Source organism: Erpetoichthys calabaricus, chromosome 5, assembly GCF_900747795.2.
Source record: "Erpetoichthys calabaricus chromosome 5, fErpCal1.3, whole genome shotgun sequence".
Taxonomy (NCBI): domain Eukaryota; kingdom Metazoa; phylum Chordata; class Cladistia; order Polypteriformes; family Polypteridae; genus Erpetoichthys; species Erpetoichthys calabaricus.
The window spans coordinates 106,165,176-106,189,345 of record NC_041398.2 but is presented as its reverse complement, the minus strand read 5'-3'; the positions used below and the strand labels follow the sequence as shown (position 1 = coordinate 106,189,345).

General features: G+C 36.8%; 1 protein-coding gene across 2 annotated transcripts in view; it reads right to left on the bottom strand.

The window, feature by feature from the left end:
- The window catches only part of corin (corin, serine peptidase), a 215,654-nt gene that overhangs the window by 171,796 nt on the left and 19,688 nt on the right, over nucleotides 1-24,170 (bottom strand). For both annotated transcript variants that reach the window (XM_051928354.1, XM_051928355.1), the window contains exon 3: nucleotides 2,815-3,222. In XM_051928354.1, coding sequence (XP_051784314.1) covers nucleotides 2,815-3,222 — 408 coding nt within the window. The remainder of the gene's footprint in view (nucleotides 1-2,814; nucleotides 3,223-24,170) is intronic.

Here is a 24,170-nt window from a genome sequence, read left to right as displayed (position 1 = left end):
AATCAACAGAAAAAGACTCTTTAATGTCAAAATGAAAATACATGTGCAAAGTGATTTAAATTAATTAGAAACATAAAACAAACATAAACCAACATAAAACAAAATATCTATAAGAAACTGAGAGGAAATTTTGTGCTAGCAGAAAAAAAAATCAGTTACAACATGAAGTTCTCTCCCAATTAATAAACTGACTGAATTGAAAAGCAGAAGGCCCAGTTATATTCCAAAACAAAGTTTATGAAACATGAGTTAATTTAAAATAATATACAGTTGTCAAACCTGCCTATTCCACCTCAGAGTCTCTAGTGATCAGAGCTTATCCTGGCAACACTGGAGTACAAGGCAAGAAAGAGCCATGGGCAGGATTCCACTCTATCACCGGGCACACTTACATCCAAGCAAGTTCAATCATAATTACCTAACCTACACAACTTTGGACTTGTGGCAGGAGAAAGCTGGAGTACCCAGATGAAAACTCACATAGACAATCTCTAGGCACAGGAACCAAACCAAAAACTAACTAGAGGAATACAAAACCACAGATTAACAGAACTGGACTTTAAACCCACTATCCCAAGGGTCTGCCAGGATCCGAAAATAATGCTGAAGACTTGATTCCACATGGATTTCTCCTAACAGGAACTGTTAATTCAGTGATTCTTATACATTGAGCGCCAGCAATGGATTTTTTTCATACTTACCTGTGTAGAAGATTTGGATGGGATTACTGTGGTGATGTTAACTGTGTACTCTTTATTTTTCTATTGACATTATTTTATACTGCACACAGCAATCATCTCTTCCATCCTCTTTGATATTCACACGTACTGAATATTTTCTCATTTTGATCAAAAGTTTCCAAAATCCACTGAACACAGTTATCATTTTAAAATGCAATAGAGTCTTTTCTTTAAAGGGTGGTTCATTGTGATCATGGCTGTATTTTGCACAACAATCCTATTTTGTGTTAAACAAATTAATTGAAATGAGTGAGTGTTAAAAATAGCACCCATAACAATAATGTTTGACTGTTTGAGAAACATTTGTGCCTCCATAATGACTAGGGTGGGAATGGCCAGTGATACCTCGATAAGTAAGCAACATGATACTTAGATGCTAATCCAATAATACTGTGTTTTTTTATTGTTAGCTATTTATTGCTATTCAGTTCTGCAATATTGTACTGTATCTAATAATCAAAACAATTGAGTCAATTCCTTTAACTATAGAAATAGATATCAAGAATCTCCAGTTTCCGCAGTAAAATAGGGAAATACTGTATATGCCACAAAGATTAATACATTTTTCCCACCTTATTTGTTATACGGCCAATTGCTTGCAAAATGAACTCTTGTGTTTGTAGGTTTGTTCTGCATGAGAGCTACCATAAATGGTGTGCCATTTGTGGGAATTTAGAAGCAGTACATTTTGCTATGCAAGTACAAATAAAATGCATTGCTTCTAAATTCCCGGAGTTGATCAAAAATTAAACCTGATACTTGTTCTTGGTGTATCACTGACCTGTCATATGAAAAATACTGCAGTATTATTATACAGTACTAATTACCCCCCACCTGTAATAATGACAAAGTTTAAAAGTAATATATGACTGAAATATAGACATCACCCACCCATGGAAGTGAAGTTTTGACTGTTGACCATCTTTAGAACAACAGGTTGTTTATTCAGAAAGTTTTGAACTATGACCACTTTACTCTTTCTGTTATGGTTAGAACATTTTGAAGAAGACTAAAGCAAAATATATTAAACCTTAATTTTCTTCTCAATACATAAATAGCATTAATTTGAGGAATCATGCTGAAAAATACCCTTCTCTTTCTTGCGTAGGTGAATTACAGTTTTGGCCCTTTACTACTAAAAAGAATTTAACTCTGACTACCTGACAAATGTGCATTTTCTTGGCTGCTACATAATACAAGTACACACCATAATTACAAAGCCCAAGAGCGCAGTAATTTCTTATTTTAGTAGTAGTCTCCTTCCCCATTCTGTCCCAGAATGGCCTCTCAGTTATAGAAAATGCATGTTATATCCAAAGTCCACAGTGCCTGAACAGTCATAGAAAACAGCTTTATAAAGTGACAAAGCATGCCGATTTGTGCAAATGATTCAAGAGCAAAGTGTACAAATTGTTATAATGTTTGCCATCTTTTGTTTCCAAAAGATGGTTTCAATTTAAAAGGTGAAGAGGTGAAAAGAGAAGCGAAAGGAAATTAGCTCAGTAATAGCAATCATTTTAAATGTGTTTTTGTTGGCTAACAGAGACAGGTATGAAATGCATCCGTCCATTCAATTTCCTCTAATGTGACTGTACTTTCTATATCATAAAGTAAACTTCTTAGGGCTCTAAACAAGCATAAATTAATCTGCAGATGGCAACTGTTCAGAAGACGTTCAAACATTCACGGCTGCACATTTTAGTGTGACTTTACTACTCAAATTTCTGTGAAAACATCAGACCAAAATATAATAATCATCTGATATTATGCATGCTCAGCAAATTTATAGCACATCCTCAACTGAGAATTACACACTACCCTAGCACATTTCCTTAAAATGACCAGAAATGAATGGAAAAAAAATCAGAACTCATATTAAATAATCTGGAAAGTTTAACACAGGGTGGTATAGTATATTTGTTGAAAGAAAGAAAGAAAGAAAGAAAGAAAGAAAGAAAGAAAGAAAGAAAGAAAGAAAGAAAGAAAGAAAGAAAGAAAGAAAGAAAGAAAGAAAGAAAGAAAGGTTAATCGATGTTATGAAAGAAATTAAAAAACAAAGATCTATTCTGCTTACCATTGTCCTGTAGCACTGGCACTGACTCTTGAGTTGTAGATGGAATGATTGGGTTTAGTGTTGACAGCGACATCATCCAGTCCGTCAAGTTTGTTGACACCTTTCTGGCCCAAAGGCCATTGTCTTGTTCAGTGCTAAAAAGCTCTGAATCCCCTACAGCTAATTCGTTTGTAGGAAAACCACTTCTTGATGTTGTGCTTTCTGTATGTGGTGTGAGGAGGTCAGTCTCTCTGTGGACATCTTTGCTGTTTGATGTTGATAAGTCCATCTGGGTGTTGCTTTCTGATTCTGCTCCAAAGGTGGTACTTTCAAACTTCCTAGTAAAAGTAATGTCTGACACTTGGGAAGTATCGCTGACAGATGGATTGCTGTTTGCATTTGGCTCAAAGAAGCCTTTTCCTAATATACCTATAAAAAGAAAACAGCATTAATAGCAATAAAAAGAAAGAATTCATTTTTTAGTAACTGTGTACTTTATTGATTAGAGAAGCAACAGTGCAACAGATTTTGCAGTATAAGGAATGTAAATCACTCTGTAGAGATATTTTTTTATGTTACAGTAACTTTAACTGACCTCTAAACCTAAAACTGTAAACAAAAATACAGTACAATATTATTAATGTTTGATTTATTTCTTAATACTAGGGGGCTCTGCCCCCTGCTCATTTTGCTCACCCACCCCCGGGTTTGGTTTACCAGATATACAATTTAAAGAGATTGTTATTTTCATGGAAATTGTTACATATGTATTATTTTCACTTTTACTTTAAAACTTTTGTAAAAACAATATTTGTCCTTTATTTCCTGCTCGCGTTGTAAAGGGGGGGCTGAATGCATGCTAAGGAGATGCGGTTGGAACAGCTGCTGTCTTGCTGCTGCTGCTGGCAAGCTGTGTGATCTGCTTGTCGCTCTGCGCATCAATCATTTAAAAGCCTGTACAGCAGCTGTCCTTTTGTTACTTTGCATCTCTGCCGCTCGCGTTGTGAAGGGGGGGGGGGCTGAACGCATGCTAAGGAGATGCGGTCGGATCACCTGCTGGCTTGCTGCTGCTGCTGATGGCGAGCTGCGTGTTCTGCTTGTCGCTTGTCGTTGTTTTAAGAGCTGGGAGCACATGAAATGTGTCTGCCAAAAGCATTCCAACAACTGATAGGTCAGATGTCCGTGAACTTGTTTTAAATTGTTTGTAAGTAGGGCGTGACGTGCAAAAGTCACTGTCTCACGGGTTTTGCTTCCTAAGGTTGTAAAGTCTAGTCTCATGTGAAGTCAAAGTGTTTCTCCGAGATGATCACGTCTTGATCGCTTTGCTCAATCCCCCCGGAGGTGCGCTATGCTCCTGCCACTTCACATCTCTCCCGCTTGTGTTGTGAAGGGGGGAAGCTGAACGCTCGCTAAGGAGATGCGATCAGATCATCTGCTGGTGAGCTGCTTGTTCTGTGTGTCGCTTGTCGTTGTTTTAAGGGCTAAGAGAGCATGAAGTTTGTCTGCCAAAAGTATTCCAACAACTGCTAGGTTAGATGTCCGTGAACTTGTTTTAAATTATTTGTAAGTTGGGCGTGACGTGCAAAAGTCACCGTCTCATGGGTCTTGCTTTCTAAGGTTGTAATGTCTAGTCTTGCGTGACGTCAAAGTGTCTCTAAACCCACCCGTCTAACCCCCCCCCCCCCCCCCGAGCCACTTAGTGTCTCTCCTGCTCGTGTTGTGAAGGGGGTGGGGCTTAACATACACTAAAAAGAAGTGGACGGATCAGCTACTGGCTTTGTGCTGCTGCTACCGAGTTGCGTGTTTTGCTTGTTGCGTTGCGCATCGATCGTTTAAAAGCCTGTACAGCAGCTTTCCTTTTGTTTCACTGCCTTGTTTTCACGTGATGTTAAAATGTCTCTCGCGGGACGTCAACTTTTCTTCCAAGAAGATCACGTCTCGTCTCCCTCCCAAGATTTCCCATGATTTTTTTTTACAATAGAGAGATGTTTCTTGAAACTATCTAGACTATTAAACATTCATTGCCCAATTCATGATGGTCTGATCTACAAAAAACGTCTATTGAAAATAGTCAAAATAATTTTAACATTTTAACTTTCTGTTACAACCCTGAAAGAATTTGGGCTATTAATTTCCATTTTGTTTTTGTTAAGACTTATACATAATTTAGAAACATCTAAAATGTCTTTCATATACATTGACTAATGTAATGTAAGTTAATGTAATGTAATGTAAATATAAGTTTACCGGTAATTAAGATCTTAATTGACTATTTTCCACATACTGGGAACAGTTGTAAGACTGTCTGAAAATAAAAAATAAAAATCATTTTATTGCTTTTTTTACTCTGAATCTAGAAATACTACAAGTTGTACTATAATTAGAAAGAATATGAATAACTGAGATAGCTGCATGGTCCCTATTCAAAGCTGTTGCCATATTTCTAGTATAATGTTTAACTTAGTTTTAGGGATAAACCGTCTCACCTTTAGATGTACAGTTCTACAGAAAAACTATGCAAGGTTGATGAAGATAAAATAATACAGTAATTAATATTACAGGCCCTAGCCTAATGTTACTCAATTGTTTACTGCTTTTGTAAGTCACTTTGGATAAACGTGTCCGCTAAGCAAATAAATGAAAATGTAAATCTTTTAACATTAAGATTTTCTTTACATATGGGTGGATTCATGCAAAAAAATATTGATTATATGTATAGCCTGGTAGACTTTGGATGAATTTCTGATGTTTGGTTTTCGTTTCTACATTTTTTTTAAAACGTGTAGGGCTGTGAAAAGATTTTGACAGTGTTCACTGCCTTGCTGCCTGTATCTCAGTTAAAACAGGACGCTTTGGCCATAAAACTGAATCACTTTGTCAGGAAAAAATTACATTAAATAGCTGGTTTGGTTTCCTGAACAAAACCACAATTCTGAACTGATTTTAATTAGATAATTATGCCTTTTCGTGCTTTCAGAAGAAGTTTCAACAGTCATCATTTTTATTTTTTACTTTTAGTTTTGCAGGTCAAGTTCATAAAAAATATACCTTTGTTGCTCATTTAGTGAGTTTCAACTTTAGGCACTTTACAACTTTGCCAAAATACAATTATGGCAATAACAAAATCATATGCCATCAGTTATTAGTCTTTTAAAAAGGGAGAATATTTACATATTGTATTAGTGGTAACCTGCGGTGGGCTGGCGCCCTGCTCGGGATTTGTTCCTGCCCTGTGCCCTGTGTTGGCTGGGATTGGCTCCAGCAGACCCCCGTGACCCTGTGTTAGGATATAGCAGGTTGGATGATGACTGACTGATAATAAGTGGTAACTTTCAGAATAATAAAACAAAACACTGCTTAAATGCTGCTCCTTATTCTTAAAAGATGTATAATAATACTCACAGTACCTGAGTAAACAGCAGACAAATTATTATTGACCTATTCCAGCAAACCATAAATAAATGAAAAATACTGAATCTACAGTTGTGCTTTTTGACTGAGTTGAAATTAATTGGTTGACAACTGAAATAAGAAAATGTTCTGTGATAAGCAAGCTTCACAATTCTGTTCAAAACACAACACAAATGTTCCTCATGAACACAGTTTAATCTTAGCACAACTGTACATATTTACCATTATTTTTTTTTCTGGATGTACACAACATAATATTAAATAGAAATCACACACTGGCTGAGTGTATATACAGCATGAATCTGTCAGGTTATTCTTTAGGAATGTTTGTATTTACAGTACACTGATACACTGAGGACACAGCTCACTTTTTTATGGTCTGTGGAGGAATTAGTGTGGTGCACCTTCGTTTGTATAAAAGACCTTTACCAGTGTCATCTTGGGTATGAAGCCAACCTGCTTGTGAGCATATATGGTAAGTTGACCTTATTTGGTAATCTAATATTTATTTTTTATCTGATTAATTCTGATTGCTATAACACAAACCATGTTCTTATATTTACCATAACACATTTTAAAACCCTTCACTACAGCCACTCAGTGCTAACCAATTAAATAAGTAAATGTGTGGCTAAAATGAATGTGATATGAAAGTTATACAAGTAAAATGCCACCATAGTTACATATGTTTAAATATACAAAGGCATATTACATCAAAATATAATTAAACAACAGCATTTATTCAAATACAGAAAATATATTTTTATCCAAAAATACTTTTAACAGCTGTTCCTGTAATTCCATGTGAGCACAATTGTATTAATAACATCTAATGGAAACCTATAAGCATCTGTTAAACTAATCAGTATCATAATTAAGGTGCTCTGTTTGTACTGGATAGGAATATTTTACTGCTAGTACATGAAAGCACATGCATGCACGACAGTGCTGTTATACTTAAAGTAACTTTCCACTGACTCTCATTTTATTGTCTGGCTTTTGAGCTAACATGCCTGAAGCCTGTTGCTATTAAAATGGACCACAATATGGTGACAGCCCACAGTAGCTGGACCAGTAGTTTAAGTTCAAACAGTAGTATCCCTTCCCAAGTAATTAGGTTTGGATAAGGATTGTAATATATTTGATTATCCATATGAGGAAAAACATTTGTTCCAGTAAGCAAAACATTTTTCTTGATCTTGTTATTAAAAATCCCAACTAACATGTCTTTAGAGAGATAAGTGAAAGGGCAGGACATCCTGTGTGCACTGCAAAACACAAATTCAGGAAGCTAAAGTTACCATATCACAGTCAGAACATGTGCAGAGCTTGCATAAGTGACAAGTCTGATAGAGTCCCTTATGTCAAAGAGTCATATGGAGCATGGGATGAAAACTGCAGATTGCCAATGCCTTCACTGAACTCTAGAAATGCACACAATGACAAAACTCCTGAGAAAATGTGGTGGCCAACAGCATTATCACACATAGAGAGACACTTCACCAATATATTACCTGCCCTGACTATAAAATGACCCTGGTCTCAGATAAGCAGTAGAAAATGAATGAATGAATGTAGGCCTGGATTACGTACCCATGGAGCAGGAAAGAGTGGCTTGTTTAAGAAGTATCGGGCGTGCTAATTGATAATGTTCTTGACATAGTAAATTCGTCATTAGATACCGGGGGTCTTCCCAGACTGTCTTAAGACTGCTGTAGTTAAACCCCTACTTAAGAAAAATAATCTCGACCCCCCTGCTCTTGAAAATTTTAGACCCATCTCTAACCTGCCTATCTTAAGTAAAATTCTAGAGAAGGCAGTCATTATGCAGTTAAATAAGCACCTCAATAAACATGCTATCCTTGATAAATTTCAGTCAGGTTTTAGAACAAATCACAGCACAGACACTACACCCGTTAAAGTAGTAAATGATTTGCAGGTAAATGCAGACAGAGGTCATTTATCTGTTCTCATCCTCTTAGATCTGAGTGCCGCATTTGACACCATTGATCATAATATTCTTAGAAATCGCCTTAGTCAATGGGTGGGCCTCTCTGGCAGTGTCTTAAATTGGTTTGAATCCTACCTGGCAGGGAGAAAATTCTTTGTTAGTTGTGGTAATTACAACTCAAAGACACATGATATCCTATATGGTGTTCCACAAGGCTCTATCCTGGGTCCGCTGCTCTTCTCAATCTACATGCTTCCATCAGGTCAGATTATCTCAGGGCACAACGAGAGCTACCACAGCTATGCTGATGACACACAGCTGTATTTATCAATTGCACCTGATGAATCACTAACACAATGTCTAACTTGTATCTCAGAATGGATGAATAGTAACTTTCTCAAGTTAAATAATGAGAAAACTGAAATCTTAGTGATTGGCAATAATGGATACAATTAGGCTATTAGAAATAAACTGGATGCATTAGGATTAAAAGTCAAAACGGAGGTAAAAAGCTTAGGGGTAACTGTTGACTGTAATCTAAATCGCATATTAATCAGATCTCTAGGACAGCATTTTTTCACTTAAGAAACATAGCAAAAGTTAGACCTCTTATATCTTTGAAAGATGCGGAGAAATGAGTTCACGCGTTTGTTTTCAGTCGACTAGATTACTGTAACGCACTCCTCTCAGGACTACCCAAAAAAGACATAAATCGTTTGCAACTAGTGCAGAATGCAGCTGCTAGAATCCTAACCAGGAAAAGAAAATCCAAGCACATCTCTCCAGTTTTGATGTCACTACACTGGTTACCTGTGTCATTCAGGATTGACTTTAAAATTCTGCTTATGGTTTATAAAGCCTTAAATAATCTCGCCCCATCTTATATATCGGAATGTCTGATGTCTTATATTCCAAATTGTAACCTCAGATCCTCAACTGAGTGTCTCCTTAGAATTCCAAGAGCAAAACTTAAAAGAAGTGGTGAGGCAGCCTTCTGCTGTTATGCACCTAAAATCTGGAATAGCCTGCCAGTAGGAATTCGCTAGGCTAATACAGTGGAGCACTTTAAAAAACTGCTGAAAACACATTACTTTAACATGGTCTTTTCATAACTTTACTGTAATTTAAATCCTGATACTCTGTATATCCAATTCATTATAATAACTATTCATGGTGGCTCTAAAATCTGTACTAACCCCTACTCTCTCTTCTGTTTCCTTTTCCTGTGTCCTTTTGGTGGTGGCGCATCTACTCAAAACACCATGATGTTCCAACAATGATGGATGGATTAAAAGCCAGAAGTCTGTATGACCATCAGCATCAAGTGACTCCGTGAGAACCCTAAATATAAAGAGGACTATTTCATTTATGTTAGGTAGAATGCCCAGAGGGGACTGGGCGGTCTCGTGGCCTGGAACCCCTACAGATTTTATTTTTTTCTCCAGCTTTCTGGAGTTTTTTTTTTGTTTTTTCTGTCCACCCTGGCCATCGGACCTTACTCCTTTTCTATGTTAACTAATGTTGTCTTATTTTACTTTCTTATTTTGTGTTTTATTTTTCTTTTCTTCATTATGTAAAGCACTTTGAGCTACTTTTTGTATGAAAATGTGCTATATAAATAAATGTTGTTGTTGTTTTTGTTTACAGCAACTGGAGCACAAGTCGGAAGAAGAAATCCAGATGGTTATAATAGATAGATAGATAGATAGATAGATAGATAGATAGATAGATAGATAGATAGATAGATAGATAGATAGATAGATAGATAGATAGATAGATAGATAGATAGATAGATAGATAGATACTTTATTAATCCCAAAGGGGAAATTCACATACTCCAGCAGCAGCATACTGATGAAAACATTATTAATTAAAGAGTGATAAAAATGCAGTGCAAGTTAAAAAATGCAAGGTGGAGACTGAGAAGTAGGTATAGCAGTCAACAATATTGTATAATGTTACCGTTTACACCCAACGCCTTCCCCCAAAGGTGGAATTGAAGAGTTGCATAGTGTGGGGGAGGAACGATCTACTCAATCTGTCAGTGGAGCAGGACAGTGACAGCAGTCTGTCGCTGAAGCTGCTCCTCTGTCTGGAGATGACACTGTTTAGTGGATGCAGTGGATTCTCCATGATTGACAGGAGCCTGCTCAGCGACCGTCGCTGTGCCACAGATGTCAAACTGTCCAGCTCCGTGCCTACAATAGAACCTGCCTTCCTCACCAGTTTGTCCAGGTGTGAGGCGTCCCTCTTCTTTATGCTGCCTCAACAGCACACCACCGCGTAGAAGAGGGCGCTCGCCACAACCATGTGATAGAACATCTGCAGCATCTTATTGCAGATGTTGAAGGATGCCAGCTTTCTAAGGAAGTATAGTCAGCTCTGTCCTCTCTTGCACAGAGCATCAGTATTGGCAGTCCAGTCCAGTTTATCATTAATAGAAGCCACCAAAGCAGTTAGCCCCTTGCGCTTACCGTGTGCACATCTTGAAGTCTGATGCAACAACATCTATAATTTCTTGGAACAGGACACTAAGTAATTGCAGCCTAACCATCTAGGTAACCATAACTTGACAGAGTCACTTAAGATCACACTGTATGGTCTATCTTGTAGTTGGTGGCTGGCTGCTAAGGCAGGAAAAAAAGGACTTGGACTTATTTATGGAGGCCTTTTCTCCCACCGACTAGCTGGCTAAATTTTAGGAAAAAACTTGTACACCTGAAGTGCTAATGAAAAGTGATACTGCCATCGAGAAGAGTACATTGTCATAGTGTCCTGAACTGGGTATTTAAATCATTAAAACATCTTCCCTGTTAATCAATTTGGTGTATATACAATTACATTTATTTTTGTATAACATTCTTCACTAATGACAATGTCACTGCATCTAGTCATGTGTATTGTACAACTATAATATGATAATAAGATACAAAATGTTATCACATTTACATACATAAATACACATATTAAGGTAAAAACACAATAAAACAAGCTTTAAGGCTGGAAGAGTTCTGTTTGAAAGTGTAATTCCAGGAGGGTTGTAGTAATATGGTTTTGAATTTATTGTTATGAATCCCCTAGAAATCAGGTGAATTGGTGTGTGACATTTGCATGTGGCCTTAGTACACATCTCGTGGTCAACTTTGCCTCTTTCCACACTAGACACTGCCTGCAGCGTATCAACCATCCTTGAATGTTTATGAGTTCAGTGGTCTCCCCGAGGATATAACTGGTCACATACAGTACATTTTAAGGACCTGCTGTATCTCTGTATTCTCCATAATTTTTCTATATTTCCACAGCAGCCGCTTCAGTGGATACCTTGGCCCAATGAAAACAAAATAATGAGTTTGAAAAATGCATCTGCTCACAGTAGAAGAACCCAGCTATCATTCTATCCATTTTCCTACAACAGAATGAACATTATGAACTATGAACAGAAAGAGATGCTGGGTGTGACTTAGCTGGCACCTATTCCCTTCTCTCTGACCAGGAAGATCTTTCTAATCCCAATTTATTTTGCATTACAGAGAAATATCACATAAAACGCTGTATCCTTAACATTTCTTTGGCTTTTTATTGTGACCTGACATCCCTACCCAATGTATAGAGCAGAATATAGTCTGATAAATTCCCTCAGTTCAGTCACTGGTGATCTATGAGCATGTTGAAGGGATGACAAAGGAAATTAACAACTGCTTAACATCCTCACTTCAACCTTATTGAGTAAGTGATCAGAACCCTAAATGTAATGGTCTCCTTCTATGTGAGAACCTATCACTGTGAACAGGATAGGTGGTTAATTGAACTAATATTTGCCATCAACAGTGCAGTGTAAAACACAAATGGTGAAACTGTTGAAATGTTATCTTTGTGTAGACTACTTAAGGGGTTGTATGAATCACTAGATTACAAACTATATGTCACCACATAGTGAGTTCCACGTCCAAACAAATCTCATATTACAACAACTGTTTTTATATTGTCACGCACGCGCGATTAGGGAGCCACAGAACGACCTAAACTGTTGCGCGAAAACATATACCAGACGGGAATGGCGGAGTACTAACCTTTCTCTCTTTATCTCCAACAGAAAGAAAGACAACACCGCCATGAACCTGCTGAACATGGATTTTCAACACGCCATTTCCGCTTTCCCTCTGTCGCACCCCAATGACGTCAGCAGTCCCATCATCTATCTCGGTTCCTTCCCAGCAGCGCTTCATCCATTTCCGGTCCCTCCCTCATAAATGTTCCCCCCGTCCGCCATGATGGCGAACGGTGTTATGACAGTTGTATTGATTAATCGCTTGATTGCACTTTTCCCACAGTATACGGGGCCGGAAAACCCCAAACCTTTTTCTGACTTATTGTGTCTTTTTTACAATATGAAATATTCATTGGGAGAGTTGGGCAGAATGCAACCTCACCAACTCTCAAATGTGGTCAAAATCAAGTTTTATTTCAGGCCTGTGTCTTCAAATGGAAAGGAATTATGTAGCAGAGTTGTGATGTGAAATTTCGCATACAAGTTGATAAATATTTTCTATGTCTTTATTTGTAATTTAGACAAAGCAACGTAATATTAGTGTTACATTAGTGAGAAGCATTCATGTTTACCCCCCTTTTAGGAATGAGTCTCTTTGAATTTTACGACAGGGTTGGGGTAAGTGCCTCAAACAAGTTTGGCTAATATTTCTCTGCTGAAGCCTCTCAGTCAACCCCCTCAGGAAAGCCAGGCTACCTAACTGCCAAGCTATACCTTAACATATGGTTTGGGGGCACATGTTAAGATGTTCTATTCCCCCGTTGGTCTGAAGTATGGCTGTTTTGAACTGACTTGTATCAGAAGCCTTTAGGTACCATGACACCCTATTGGCTCTAAGGGTTGGACAGACAATTTATAAATCTGCTTGCTTTACCTCACCCTCTCTCTCCTACCAAACTACTGGAAGATCATCTCACAACCTGAACTGACAACACAATGAAGAGCATAGTTCGGCAGCCATGTTGAGACAGGCATGCGGCCTGCTCTGAAGAAAGCTGACCAAAAATGATGCCTTAACTAGAGACATTTTAAGTAACTAACAAGTCTGTGTGCCACCTAAAACAACACATCACCATTTATCAGGTTGTATGGTTGCCAACATTCAAATGTACTTTGCTTATTGTTATTATTTATGAATATTATCAATAATACATTATTTAAATTGTAACTTAACTCCTGCTTGTCTTTTACTACACCTAATTGCCTGAGGTTATAAATGTAGAAGGGAAGGTGAGGAGAAGTTATATGGTACAATACCTTATAAACAGTGGTAAGTCTATGAGATTTGAGGCATTCTGACAAAGGCTACATATTAATAATACAAAAGGGGAAAGTAGAGTAAAATATTACTCTACCAAGACAAAACAAGCAGTGCTACACGTTTTGGACTGGTGAATTTTCATACTTAAAAAGATCTTCAGTTACTGTCTGTCATAATTGTATAAATGATTTGTATGTGTCAGTAAACTCTATGGTATGAACACTTTGCTGATACCACTGTAACTACTGCTGAAACTGTGTTCCAAAGCTTTCAAACTGGATACTGATAATTGTCCTACTGATGTCTTCTACACTATAAGGCATTATATTTAAACAAAAATCAAAATGTATATTGCAAAGTGGTCTGAAAAGTTTTTTTTCCTCAAAATGTAAAGCAATTTGAAGAAATAAATATTTATTAAAAATATATAAACAGGTGAGAGAGTCTCACACACACAGAGGACATGTTAGTAGTAGAACAAATATGAATGTATGATGTTATCCATTGGAGAAATGACTGTATTTTATAGTGCACAAATAAATCTGAAAAAATGTATTGCATCTATATAGATCTATGCAGTCTGCAAGATACCTCAACTGACACCAGTAAATTGTAACTAGAAAATATTAGTATCTTTGCTTGAATCATTATCATGTTAAACATTGTCTCCACATAGGCACACCTTGATATCAGGTGGGTAAACTTTTAGGTAAAGGAAAGTGTGGGCAACAGTTAAAATTAGTATAGCAAAATGCCTTACACAGAGTCATATGGGCAGAAGCATCTCAGAAGCATCAGCTACAAGGCAGTAACCAACTCTATAGTGCAATAGTCAATCACAAAGTGCACTTACTCGCAACTTACAGTTTCTGATCAACCAAACGTATTTTTATGTATTATGAGAAGAAGCTATGGAGATGGTACACAGACAAGGCTGCATTTGTACCTAAGAGTCTGGGATTCTGAGGCATCTGTATTAATTACCTCCCCTTATATAAATTATTGGCACATTATCATGCCTGGTAATAAGAGAATCTAAAATCATATTACCGGTCAGACTTAACCAGACCAACATCAGGTAAGAATTCATAAAGATAGAAACACCAAACTCTAAATAAATGCAAACAATTCTTGATATACTGTTTGTTGTGTTCAAATGAAAAGATGACAAAAAATAAAAACAAATGGTGTGATATAATAAAACAAGAAAATGTAGGACATAAATCCAGGAACTATCTTACCATAATGAAAGAGAAAATGAGTGGCAAAGAGAGACAGAATATACTACTATTCAGCCCAAATGCTGCACCTAATTCTTGTAACTGTGATTGCGTCGTCACACTCTCTTTAACACCATTTCACAAGCTATGTATGCCTGAAACTTAGGAGGCTTTGGAATGGGGGAGGAACACCTGTCTATGATTTTCTAGGCCTCGCATTGTGAAAGAACTAATCAGCCATGAGAGTTACTGCTTCCTCGTCTCGCATACACATTCCTACTGTAGCCCAGCTTCAGTCATTTCTGAGAGTAAACCTTTTGTAGACAAAAACACAATTTTGAAAAACATCCTCACCCACTAACCTCTTTCTTAAAGAAAACACTAAATATGGTTAAGTAAATAATGGAAGACATTTTGCATCCAATATTTTATATAGCCAAAATGGAGGAAACACCTTTTTTTATTAAAAAAATCAATTTCATCCCAAGCATATGACAAACAATAAGCTAAGATTAAATATACACACTTTGACAGGAACAGCAACCCACCCTAACCCAGCATGATACCAGAGGAGAGAAGTCTACAAAATTGTGAATTTATTGATGAAAGAAGCACACAAAGAGGGCCAAACAAGGGGAAATCCAAAGCCAAAGGAAAACTGCAGCCAGCCTTTGATTTCTGCTCCTTTTCTCCCCTTCTGTCTATTCCTTCCTCAATTCTCATATTCTTTCTCACTTTTAATCCTGAGCCCTCTTCCTCTTCCCATTTCAGCCTTTGTCCCAACTCGCCTACTGTTGCTAAACTTAGTTTACCTCTACCTATGGCATGGCTTTAAATGCATGCTTAGGATTTCTTCTGGGGTCTGAGGCAGTCCTCTTTTCACCCTATGACTAGCACCTATAGTGATCTTGAACTTTCAGGTATCTTTGAAGTGACAGGTCAAGCAAGAGGGTCTCTCATCTAACCAGAGTTTTTCCATTCCTGGAGTGTGTGCTGCCACAAAATAGACTGGATTTTAGCACAGAGCCTACTGCCAATCTCAAATGTATGATCCAATTTCTTAATGCTTTGTACTATGTCATGCAGGAAATGTCCCAATCACTTGACAACCCTTTGTGGCCTTGCTCTCTCTAATGATGTCATTTCTGTCAATTGCTGGGCTGTTTGCCCTATACAAGCCTAAGGGAACATGGTGTGCTACTGGCCAGGTCATATCTGACTCTGAATTGTACTATACTTAACAGCAATAATATTAATAATGATTCTTTACATTTATATAGTGTTTTTCTAACTACTCAAAGCACTTTGCACTCCACACAGGGAGGACCAAGGATGCAAACTCACAATCTCCTTACTGCAAGGCAACAGCGCTAACACTGCGTCACCTGTCTCTTTATTGCATTCCAGTAGAACTTCCATGGCACACCGCTTGTACCACATCCTAGAAGCCCTTGTGTTCCATATTTGAAATGTGCAGGACCTATCTTTCTATCCTGTGTAGCATTCTTTCCATAGATTTCTTCTATGATTTTACCTTGCAGAGCTTTCTAATATCCTAGCCACCTTCTTGACAGGAAGGCTCTACTTCACTATAATTAAACAAATAAATAAACATGTGTAAGTATACATACACACACACACTCACACTCTCATGATTTTGAATTACGTTTGTATAGTTTTTTTGTCATATGGTGTTTTTAGGTTATATATTGTATTATTTTATGATATTTTTGCTGTCTTTGATGACATTATCCAATGCTGAATCATGCTATGGATGCCTCTCTGGTGTGTAGCTGCTGAGCCCATGTTATCACCTTGATGACATACTAGATGTTCTGCCACTTAAGAGCAATAACCTGCAGTAACACCTTATTAAATATTTACATAAGAAAATAAAATAAAAGGATTCTTCATGAAAGAATTCAAGTTTTTTAAGCTGTTCATGTTCTCTGTTTAAACCTCACCATGAAAGTTCTGTAGATCAACTAGTTCCCTCCAGTCTTAAAGCTTTTTGTTTGTTTGTTCAACTTGTGCATTTAGAAAGATAAATTAACAATCTGCTCTTTTTCATGAAAGTCATTCTTTTTGATCACACACAATATATTTGTAAAAAATAAATACAGTTTAGATCGGGAGAAGAAAATGGGAGCATTTAGAGAAAAACCCATGCAAACATGAGGTGAACGGCAAACTTTGAGCACTCATTGACTTGGTGCAGGATATGATCCTAGGCCACTGGATCCATGAGAGAGCCACAGTAACTACAGCACTACTTTTATATGATGTTTACTAATAAAAATAAACTTCAAGCATGCCTAAGTTTCCAATAAATTACACTAAGAGGGTGCTGGTTATACTTTAAATCAGGTTCCTTTCTCCTAGCCCAGAACTGTAAGCTCTTAACAGTATAAATTCAGAAAAGTTATGATAGTAATGATAGCTTTTAACTTTCCTATAATGTGAAAAGGACATATTCAGTAATTTTGATCTGACACATTACATTGCTAGTTAATGGCAAAAACTGATTAGGATCAAAAAGTCTAGCCATGGTGGCTGACAAGAAAAGGGATTAGGTCCCCCAGTTTAATAGAAAATGTCTTTCTTCACCCTAAGGTACAAAGACACATCTCCTTTTTCTTTTTTTCAATGAGCTTTAGTGCTGTTTTGATTTCTACTTTGGCTTAATCTTGAATGAGCCTAATTTTCTTAAATAGCTTAGGTGAAATTATTGTTATAACTATAGACACCATTTTGATTAAGAGCCTGTTGTCTTCTGCCAAAAATGAAAAAAATACTTTCATTTAGTCTCTAATAATAAGCAATGTAAATAAATAAATAAATAAACCATTTTTCTTTGCTACAAAAACTGTTCATGCTTTTAATAAAGTGCTGAGACTTAAAAATACAACAGAATCATAACACCCTTCAGGTTTACAGTTACAGATCTTATTTACTGAAACTTTGATTGTTCCTCCTTCAGCTCAACATGTGGAGAACGCTTTTCTTATCTTGATTCTGATAATTGGGAGCTCTGGATGTATAATTAAAATCACAAGGCTGGCAGTGCCTCCAGGCATATCTTTATGTTTTATTAGACACAATGTTTTTGTGAATACCTACTCTGATTGGTAGAAACAATCAACACATTCTGACCTGCTTCTTTTTGCTGTAAAGTTTATAAATCCTTTATTTTCCAAAGTGACTTGTGCATCAATGGGCAGACTCTCCAGGCATATTGTGCTGTATAAATAGTGAAGCCAGCAGGCACAAATTTGTTGTTTTATTTACTTTTTCACATATGGATCCTCATTACCGTCTTTTTGTTTAAAGCCATTTATTTTTCATTTGTTTATGGCACGGTGTATTAGCCAGATGACATTTTTGGACATCTACAAGATAGTCGTAAAAAAAACCAAAACAAATATTTTTACACTGCGTAACATTCCATGGGCAGCTTGGTGACACAGCCTTTAACACTGCACCTGTACAAATGCAGAATCCTGGGTTTATATTCCCAGCAGTCACTGTCTGTGAGGTCCCCCCGTATGGGGTTGTCTTTATGTGATTTTCCTGTAGGTACTCCAGGTTTACTCCAGTCTCCCAGTGACAGGGATGTTAGGTTAACTGGTGATTCTATAAGTCACTAGCTCTGTGCAAGTCGGGGTATTTGTGTAACTGGGTTCTGTTATGGACTGGCACCCCATCCAATACTGATTCTTGCACTGTGCTGCCAAGATAGGCTCCAGTGACCCCCACAACCCTGAACTGGATTCAATAGTATTAAGAAAGTTCCCATTATAATTAATAGAGTACCAATCATTTTTTTACAAAGCTAATTTCATACTTACTTTTGAATTCAATTAAGTAAATATTTCAGTTAAGGGTTATGTTATAAAATTAAAAATCTAATTAGGCTTTAGGTGTAACAGCATAACATTTTTCTTGCAATCATTGACCAGTTGGCTACAAAACAAAAATCTGCTTTGTATGGTGCATAAATAAATCTGGAATGACTACAGTGCTATCTAAAATATACCCACATCATGTAACACGTTTTCTGGGTGTGAGTCATCTCCTCCATGTACTGTATCAGTCAAGTCCTGTTTATTTCAAGTAACAACTTATTTCATTCCTCCGTCAACAATGTTATGGCATTGTCTGGTATTCTAATATACAACACAGGAGTTTATTTAGAGTTTACTTTGACTCAATCAAAATCATATACTTACTAAGGAAGCCTGAAATGAATAAAAGTGGATTGATCAAACCTGTACATTGATTATGTAAGGAAACGGAACAAAATGAAGAACTAGCATGCCTGGGTGATGAAATGTTGTCCAGACTCTTTGAAGGTCATGTATAAGCCAAAGCATTTTTAACAAATACCACCATTTCTTATCTGTTCTGAAAGGTTAAGAACTGCTTATATCACAGAGTATTTTCCACCTTCTTTTTCCATAACCACACTTATGACTCCAGTGTTGTTAGTATCCAGGCTAATGTTTTGGCCTCTGTATTATCTCAAAACCTTCACACATTTAGACGGTAGCACAGTGCGTTGTGCTGATGCCTCACTGATTCAGGAATCTAGGTTTGGCTCCAAGCTCGGTCACTTTCTTGAACACTTCTCAAAACTCCTGCGGTCTAAGAATACAAATAAACCCTAATATGTTTAAAAACAACTTTATCAATATGGTGTTCTATTCTTACTAAACATTCCCTCGATTTAGGGTTATTAATTATTGAAACAAGTAATACAGTTAATTATAATATTTACATTATATTATATTAACATGATAAGATTTTAATTGATAACACTAATGTAATTTCTGAATTTCAAACGGACTTTAAAAATCATAGAAAAACAATTGCTAGCAATAAGAAAAAGATTACACTATTTGATATGTGTACAAATGGCTTGCACTACAAACAGACTATAATTCATATCCTACGCTTTTTTCTTTTTTCTTCTTTAAACAGACTACACAAAACAGTCTTAGGTCTGATACACATATGTCAATTGAATTCTTTTGTCACAGCCAGAACATTAATCACAATTCACAGCCTAATCGAGGTTGTCCAGCAGTTAAACCCATTATGTATTTGTTTTTCTTTAAGCTGTTTCAGCACTAAGCTATCAATGGTCTTGGTTTTATAATGTACATTTTGGAAGGTTTTTTGAATGCTCATACTCGTAGCTAGAAAAAGCACTGTTGCAATCAACATGGTGCCCATGAAAATAACAATAATGCATAATGTACAGTGCTAAAATAGAACAAAATAAGATGCTCTTTAATAAAATTTTAATAATAATAATATTAATACAGGAAAAAGAAGGAACATGTACGTACACCAGACAGTAAATACAAATAAAAAAATTAACAACTGGTTTTCAAAAAGGGGTAAAACACTCCCATGCCTGATCCTCCACCATGCCCTGTGAAGAAAAGTAAAATCAGAAAAATAATTAAGGAACCAGGATATACATGAGGGAGGGCAGCAGAGGCACCTCTGTGCCCGAAAAATAAGCTGAGGAACCCTGGACTGCAGGATTAAAAGTTCCTCATGTCATTAATTGTTTGCCATAAAGTCCATCGCCAACTGAACTGAAGACGGTCATTTATTAATACTGGAATTTAATGTAAGAGGAACCAGGTTATAGAAAGACAACTTCCAGAGGGAGAGAAATGTCCAGGTCTCCACAATGATGCCCGAGGACAAAAGTCTCTGCTATGCAGAAGAGGGAGAGTAGAGTGATCCTGGAGAGAAGGATTGTCACCACAGACCAATATTTGACTCCATTGGGCCCCTGAGCAAGGCCCTAAACCTGCAATTGCTCCAACCTGGGTATGATGTTTATCTGCATCCAGCCCTGTAAGCAGGTCCCCCAACTTGCAGGGAAATCCTGGGGGTTGGTGGCAGGATTGGCACTCCAGCCACTCTAAAAAACCTCACACTGTTCAGTGTGCTGCTGAGGTGTCACCCGTTGCATGGCTACATTTGGGTCCCAATCTGGGTGGTTTGTCCTGTAGGAAGCGTGGCAACACACTGTAATCAGTGCATGCTCCCAACCTCAAATTTGGAATGGAAAGACAGGGAAAGAGAAGAATAATAGGAGATATAATCCTTTATGCACGTCAGAGTACAGCAGACATTTGAGATGAAAATTCTCTGCATATATGTAGGAACATTAATACTGAGATATCTAAATGACTTTGTCAATGACGCACATGGAGGAATACATGACTACTGATAAATGCAGTTTAAGGCAACAAGGCTTCAAATGAACTAAAGAGGTTGAGAATTTTCAGGTATTTTCGTAAAAATAAGTATATTTTTATAATGATAGGGGTTATCCAATATATGAAAGTTAATGGCAAGATGTTCAAGATAGAAAGGGAAAGACTGAGCAGCCCGTATGGCATTTCCCTATATATAAAATGGTTAACAAATGTCTACATTTGTAAATATCACAGCAGAAGTGGAGGAATAAAGGGTCCTCATTAGTGCTGGGCGGTATACCGGTTCATACCGAAAACCGTTTTTTATTTTTTTTATGATATGGATTTTTCTTATACCGCAACACCGGTTTAAATTGCCTAAACGACGTTCGGAACGTGGCGCAGCGGGAAACTGTTCAAGTGGGGCCCTTTTTCACTGCTACACCGCTAAACACAGATTTGTTGCACTAGGGCTCTTTTTCACTGCTACACCACCAAATAGTGGGCGGTAGCATAGGTATACGGAGGACTATTTCGGACAAAATTAAATAAATAAATAAATAAATAAATGCGCAAATAAGTTAAAGTTCTGTGAAATGTGAAAAATGGACAGAGAGCATTCCGAAACTGAAGCCGATGATAAAGTTGAACATGATGAACAGAAGAACTTTTGCCGAAAAAAAAGGAGTCACGTCCGTCACCTGGAGATACTTTAGTTTTAAAAGGTCAGATGTGTAAATACTGTTTCTATACTACTGGATAATACTGCAAGCCAAGTTGTACTTTTTTTTGTACTTCCTAGTGTATGTATTGCTTGTATTTATCCTGCGATGGGCGCAACTCTGAATGGATGGCATAATTAAACATGTATAACGAAGATATTTTTAAAGTTTAAAGTTCTGAACACTCCGTCGGCTAAGTTAATAACTAGTTTTAATTTCACAAAGACGTTTATCGTGTGGTGATTGGTAATGTGGAGAAAGAAAAAGGAAAGATAGGAACTGGGGTTTTGGTAGACAGCAGGAATATCATGAAGTGAATGGATTCTGTGCGGTGATTGCTGCCGGCGCCTGCTCTTAGTGCGGAGGAAGTCAGTTTAAGAAGCGTAGTGATTAACGACTGGGTCGGGGAACACTTAACACAAAGTATTTGATGTGCTGCATTAAGTTGTGACGGGGTTTGAGAAAATCTAGTAAATTAAACATTGATTTTAGGATGAAGTTTAGTTTACAACATTCTACTTTAATTATAAAATAAACTATGAGAATAAAGTGGAAATGTCGACTTTAATCTTGACATAGTCAATATGTCGAATTTATTCTCAACATATAGTTTGTTTTTTTCTTCCGTGTCCATATTTTTTTTTCTTCACAGTGGCCCTAATGCGCTTCCATAGGGCTATACCACAAACAGCATTATAAATGCAAGTTGCAGTTTTTATTATTTATGTATATAGCTTAGCTTGAAGCAAGGTCCATATTAATGCAGTTTGCCTAAATGATGGTACAGTTGGTAAGATGTCATCACCAAGTTGCACTTGTTTTATTTTATTTTAATTTGGTGAATACTGTGTAATGCACCTGGGCTTGAAGCCTTGAAGTAATGGTGCAACTATCAGTAATACTATTATTGTATTTTATTGTTATTATTTATTAGTTTAAATATTATGCAGTTTAATGATGGTAAAATTGTTTAAAAAGTCACTTTAACGTGTCAGTGGACAGAGATTGTTAACATTAACAGAAAGTGCTGTTGGTTTACAAAAAATATTTACTATTTATTCCTTTTTTAAGACGTGTTCAGTGCAATCCAACTTTTGACAAACACCTCTGGATATTTTACTAAGTCTAAATGCCTCTTTGGATGGTTGAAAATATGTTGTCAAAATCATAATTTAAGCTTTTGCAAAATTTGTTCAATTAAAAGGTTCTATATTTTGACTGCATCTGTCATGCAATGTGATTCCTTCTCTTTAGTGCCACCCCCTTGAAAACTATCACTTTATGGGGCCATGCAAACCTGGATTAATACTTGTGTGCACATTAAAATGTCTTTTTGTACGATGTACAATTCTCATAACAGTCTAATAGGTTATTCTTAGCCAGTCTACTGCAGTAATTGCAGTGGAAAATGTGGTTAACATCCACTCATGCATGGGGAAAAAAATACCATCTAATACCGTGAAACCGGCAGAATTTAGAAAAGTACCGTGATATTGAATTTTGGTCATACCGCCCACCTCTAGTCCTCATTGTATTAATAACTGTCTCACTAAACCCCATTGCACTTTAAAGTAAAGTTTTGGAGTTTTTGAAAAGAACTTTGATTTCAATTTCAGAAAGCTTATAAGGTATGACCCTGACACCAGCTTTAGTGTATGCTACACTTCTAACCATATCTTTTATAGGAGAGACAGTACAGTACAGTACTTTTCTGTAATGAGTGGTTGATAATTATCAATTTATTACAGACACCCTCATCACATACAGTAGGCTGCAAATCAGGGCACTAGTAAATAAAGATGTTTGTTAGAGATGTGCATTGGGACTGGAATCTCACGGGACTGCACATAAAAGTGGCAGGTACAGGTCCTTTTCACTGTCATGGTGGACGACACCTAGAACATTGAACAGGGATACTCAACTCCAGTCCAGGAGGTCCACAGAGGCTGAAGAGTTTTTTGTTTTGTCAAACTTTTAATAAAGATCCCTTTTGTATTACTAAAACAATATGTTTTTGGTCATAATTTTAATTACTTTGTTTGTTATGATTCAGAACCCATCATTGCCTATTTTAGTTTCAAACGGCTGTGTTAAGGTTTTAATTGTTGCCTGTTTTCTGAACCAGACATACGTTAATGACAAGATGCAAATACCAGCTGCCCAGCGAATGTGCTTCCATTTAAACCTGTGTACAAGCATCTTGAAGTGTCTGTGTTAATAAAATGTTTTGAAACAAATAAAAGAGAAGGGAAGGACCAATAGGTACAAGTGTGTTCTGGACCATAACTTCTACAATGTGATAAAGATTTGTCTTGGAAGGATGAAAGCACTAACAAGCCATAAAATTAAATACCAAGATTCATTAGCTGCTAGTTCTGGCATCTAATTACGAAACTGATTGAGATGAAAACATGCAGCCACTGCAGACCTCTAGGAACAAAGTTAAGTATCCCGGTCTATAATGTTTAGTATAACTCCAGTTAAAAAGTGTTTTTTTTATATGAAAAAACTATTACATTATAAAAAAATATGTCATTTAAATA